We start from the raw sequence: 3,663 nt of genomic DNA on the forward strand, positions 1-3,663 counted from the left end.
TGAAGCATGAAAGAAAGAGGGAACCATAGTTTATTACTCTTTTCCTACAATACCTAGTTTAATACTTTGCTCATATTGACAGATTCACAAAAGAACTCTTGGATGGTCAACTCAATTTCACCCTGCAACTGATGTTTTTGCAATTCTAGTTTATGGAATAAAGAAAGGAAAATGAAGGGAGGTGGGGAAAAACTAGCAATTTTTAATGCTTTCTGTCAGAAGAGCACCAAGTTGTTTTGCATCTATTAACTCCTTTAGTTCTTACAAAGCCCAAATGAGAAGGCATTAAAGATGTCACATTACATAGGGAATAACTGACCATGAGAAACGTTAAGTGTGACCCATGGCATTTGGCTAGACAATGATTCAAATCAATATTCAAACCTAGGTCTTTATGATTCCAAAATCCATGTTTTCTGCTTTACCATTAGCCTCATGGAACTCATCTCTCCATAAATGAATTCTTCTTTTTGCCTATAATTTTTATTGTAAATATTGCTTTTACCTCAAAAAATATACCAAAGCATTCAGACATTTAAACAACATTCTCTACTGTTTCCTTCAGTGTAGGAAGAATATTAGCAGACTGGGCATTCTCAGAGAAATAATGCAGTATTTATAGTATTTATGAGAAAATTGACATTTTAAATGTTCAATAACAGCATGGATTGGGTCTTTGAAAGTTGCCACATTCACATAACTTTCTGAAGACCAAATGGTACAAACTGTACTGTGAAGAGAGGGTAAACAGAAAGGTCTTTCCAATAAAAATAACACTACCTTCTTCCTTGTTTTCTTTTTTAAACAAAAATTATGTTTATTGGCATCATATCCTGGATACTTTCGTGAATATAATTTTCCTGATATAGCAACTTATACAGTTTTGGAAAGCAAGTACCTACTGAGAACCTTTTTCAGAGCTGTCTTTACTTCTTTATTTCTCAGTGTATAGACAAGAGGGTTAAGTAGTGGGGTAATCACTGTATAGGTCACTGCCACAAGCCGATCCTTATCTGAGGAGTACAGGGATGTGGGCCTCAAGTAGATAAAGGAAGCACAACCATAGTGGACAATGACCACTGTGAGGTGGGAGGCGCAGGTGGCGAAGGCCTTACGCTGCCCCTCTACTGAGGAAATCCTGAGGATGGTGGAAACAATGAAGACGTAGGAGATAAAGATCAGCACTAAGGGAACCAGCAACACCAGAATGCTGAGGAAGAAGATGACCATTTCCTTCAGGTTGGTGTCTGTGCAGCCCAGTTTTATGACAGGGGAAATGTCACAGAAGAAGTGGTTGATCCGATTGGAGGCACAGAAGGGAACACTAAACACCAGGACGTTGACAACCACAGAGATCAGGAAACCACAGAAGCTTGAGGCTAAAACCAGCTGTGTGCAGGTGGCTCTGCTGACAATGAGTGTGTAGTTGAGCGGGTTGCAGATGGCAACGTAGCGATCATAGCCCATTACGGCAATTAGGAAACAGTTGGTACAGGCCAAGCCCACAAAGAAATAGAGCTGGGCCACACACCCAGATAATGAAATAGTTGGAGCTGTGGAAAGCAGGTTGGTCAGCATTTTTGGTACAATGACCAAGGTGTAGCAGGTTTCAGAACAGGAGAGGACAAAGAGAAAGAAGTACATAGGAGTGTGCAAAGCCCGATCCAGATGAATGACCGTCATGATGGTGGCATTGGCCGTCAGAGTGGTCAGGTAGACCAGGAGGAAGATAAAGAATAGAAGGATCTGCAGATCCCCTAGGTTAGAGAAGCCTATAAGGATGAACTCGGTGATCATGCTCTGGTTCTGCCTTTTCATTGGTCACTGCAAATCAGACTCAGACATTCTGCAACTGGCAAAAGAATGAATTTGACAAAAGATGATATGGGGTGGGGGTAGGAGGTGGGAGGGGGGTTCAGGATTGGGAACTCATGTACACCCGTGGCAGATTCATGTCAATGTATGGCAAAACCAATACAGTATTGTAAAATAAAATACTGTAAAAAAAATGTATATATATAAAATATTAGATCTTAAAAAAAAAAAAAAGTGAATGCCCCAGAATAGACCATGTCTGTGTTTCTCTACAAAACTGACAATACTGATCTGAAAAAATGAGTAACAAACAAGTTAAGCACATTGATCAAGGGGCAAGGAGAAAGCAGTAGGCTTGAGGAGGAGTGGCATAAGAAAATCCCCAGTTCAATGATATCTGAAGACATTATTTTCATTTTTGTAAGTTGTTTCCATTTCTCTGTCTTCTTATCGGCATAAAAGCTTCATACGTAATGTGTTAAATCAAGAGGCGATCTTAAAGTCATCTCATCTAAACCTGTGAGTTTATGGAAACTGAATTTCAAAAAGATTAAACCATTTGCTTAACCCACATGAGAGCGACAGTCCTGGAAATCACCTATCTTCAAAGTAATTTTATGAAAGTATGAACTAGAAAAAACAATTGAAAAGTCATTTCTCTAGTCCCTCATATACTTGAGACAAATACTGCTTGCTTACATATACTAAAGTGTTGAGATTTATTTGCTTATGATTAGTTGTGAAACCTTTGAGATGGGCTTAGAATGATCTCATATATTGGGATTTCTCTTGTCATGGTAATTTGGGATTAAGAATCCAGCTAAAGCTCAAGTCATGCTCAGAGCATGGCCATTCTTGGGCTGATACCTTCACTCTCTTGACCACTGCCTCAATCTCTGATGCCTCCATAATGTTCTCAGAAAAAGCCTCACCATTTTCTGTGGGACACCTGTGATTTGATTTGGAAATAACATAATTCTAAAACCTTTACACTAGTGACTCATTTGAAAAGACCCTGATGCTGGGAAAGATTGAGGGCAGGAGGAGAAAGGGACGACAGAGGATGAGATGATTGGATGACATCACTGACTCAGTGGACATGGGTTTGGGTGGACCCCGGCAGTTGGTAATGGACAGGGAGGCCTGGTGTGCGGCTGTTCATGGGGTCACAAAGAGTCAGATATGACTGAGCGACTGAACTGAACTGGAGTCTTCTTTCCTAATCTGCACCTAAGTCTATAAACCTTATAAATATGTGTTGTCCAATCACAGTAGTCAAGTTCCAGTTATAAGGAGTCTATTACCTCACAAAGCAGACTGTTCTCTTGCTAGATGGCTTAATTGGCCAGTCTCCTTACTGTGAGATGAAATATGGCTCCTTAAAACTTCCACTCTTTGGTCTTGATTTGTTCTTTGAAGATACAAGAAAATTCATTCTTAAAAAAAAAAAAATGACAGAGTTGTTATTGGAATAAAATTATCATATCCTTTTATGGGTCTTATTTTTCTCTTAAATTCTTAGTTCTCTTATTTCCCCATGATTATCTTGAATTATCTGTTCTAATCACTATCTCAGGTCATTTTATCAGATTTTATCATTTTATCAGATTTTATCATTTTATCACTTTTTAGCTAGTCTACATCATCACACATCATAAATTTCTATCTTTTTGCCAATAAAAAATTGCGCTTTTTTTCTCACAATCCTTTAACCATCACAATTCATGTTCATCAGTCCTTCAAAACCCCATGTTAATATTTATCTCCTAAAAGGCTTTGTTGAGTAGTTCTGAGGTTTGATTACTATGTGCAGTTACTTCTCTGTCAGTCTGTTTTGGGATCATTTGC

The 3,663-nt window shown here is 38.7% G+C and overlaps 1 protein-coding gene across 1 annotated transcript; it reads right to left on the reverse strand.

Annotated features, from left to right (window-relative positions):
* LOC102190748 (olfactory receptor 10T2-like) lies at positions 874-1,818 on the reverse strand. Its single transcript, XM_005677318.2, has one exon. The coding sequence runs from the start codon at positions 1,816-1,818 to the stop codon at positions 874-876; it is 945 nt and encodes a 314-aa protein (XP_005677375.2).

This window comes from Capra hircus, chromosome 3 (genome assembly GCF_001704415.2).
Source record: "Capra hircus breed San Clemente chromosome 3, ASM170441v1, whole genome shotgun sequence".
NCBI classification, from domain to species: Eukaryota; Metazoa; Chordata; class Mammalia; order Artiodactyla; family Bovidae; genus Capra; species Capra hircus.

What these genes read in the sequence shown, in the direction of transcription:
- LOC102190748 (XM_005677318.2), bottom strand. Translation starts at nt 1,818, where the DNA reads ATGAAAAGGCAGAACCAGAGCATGATCACCGAGTTCATCCTTATAGGC.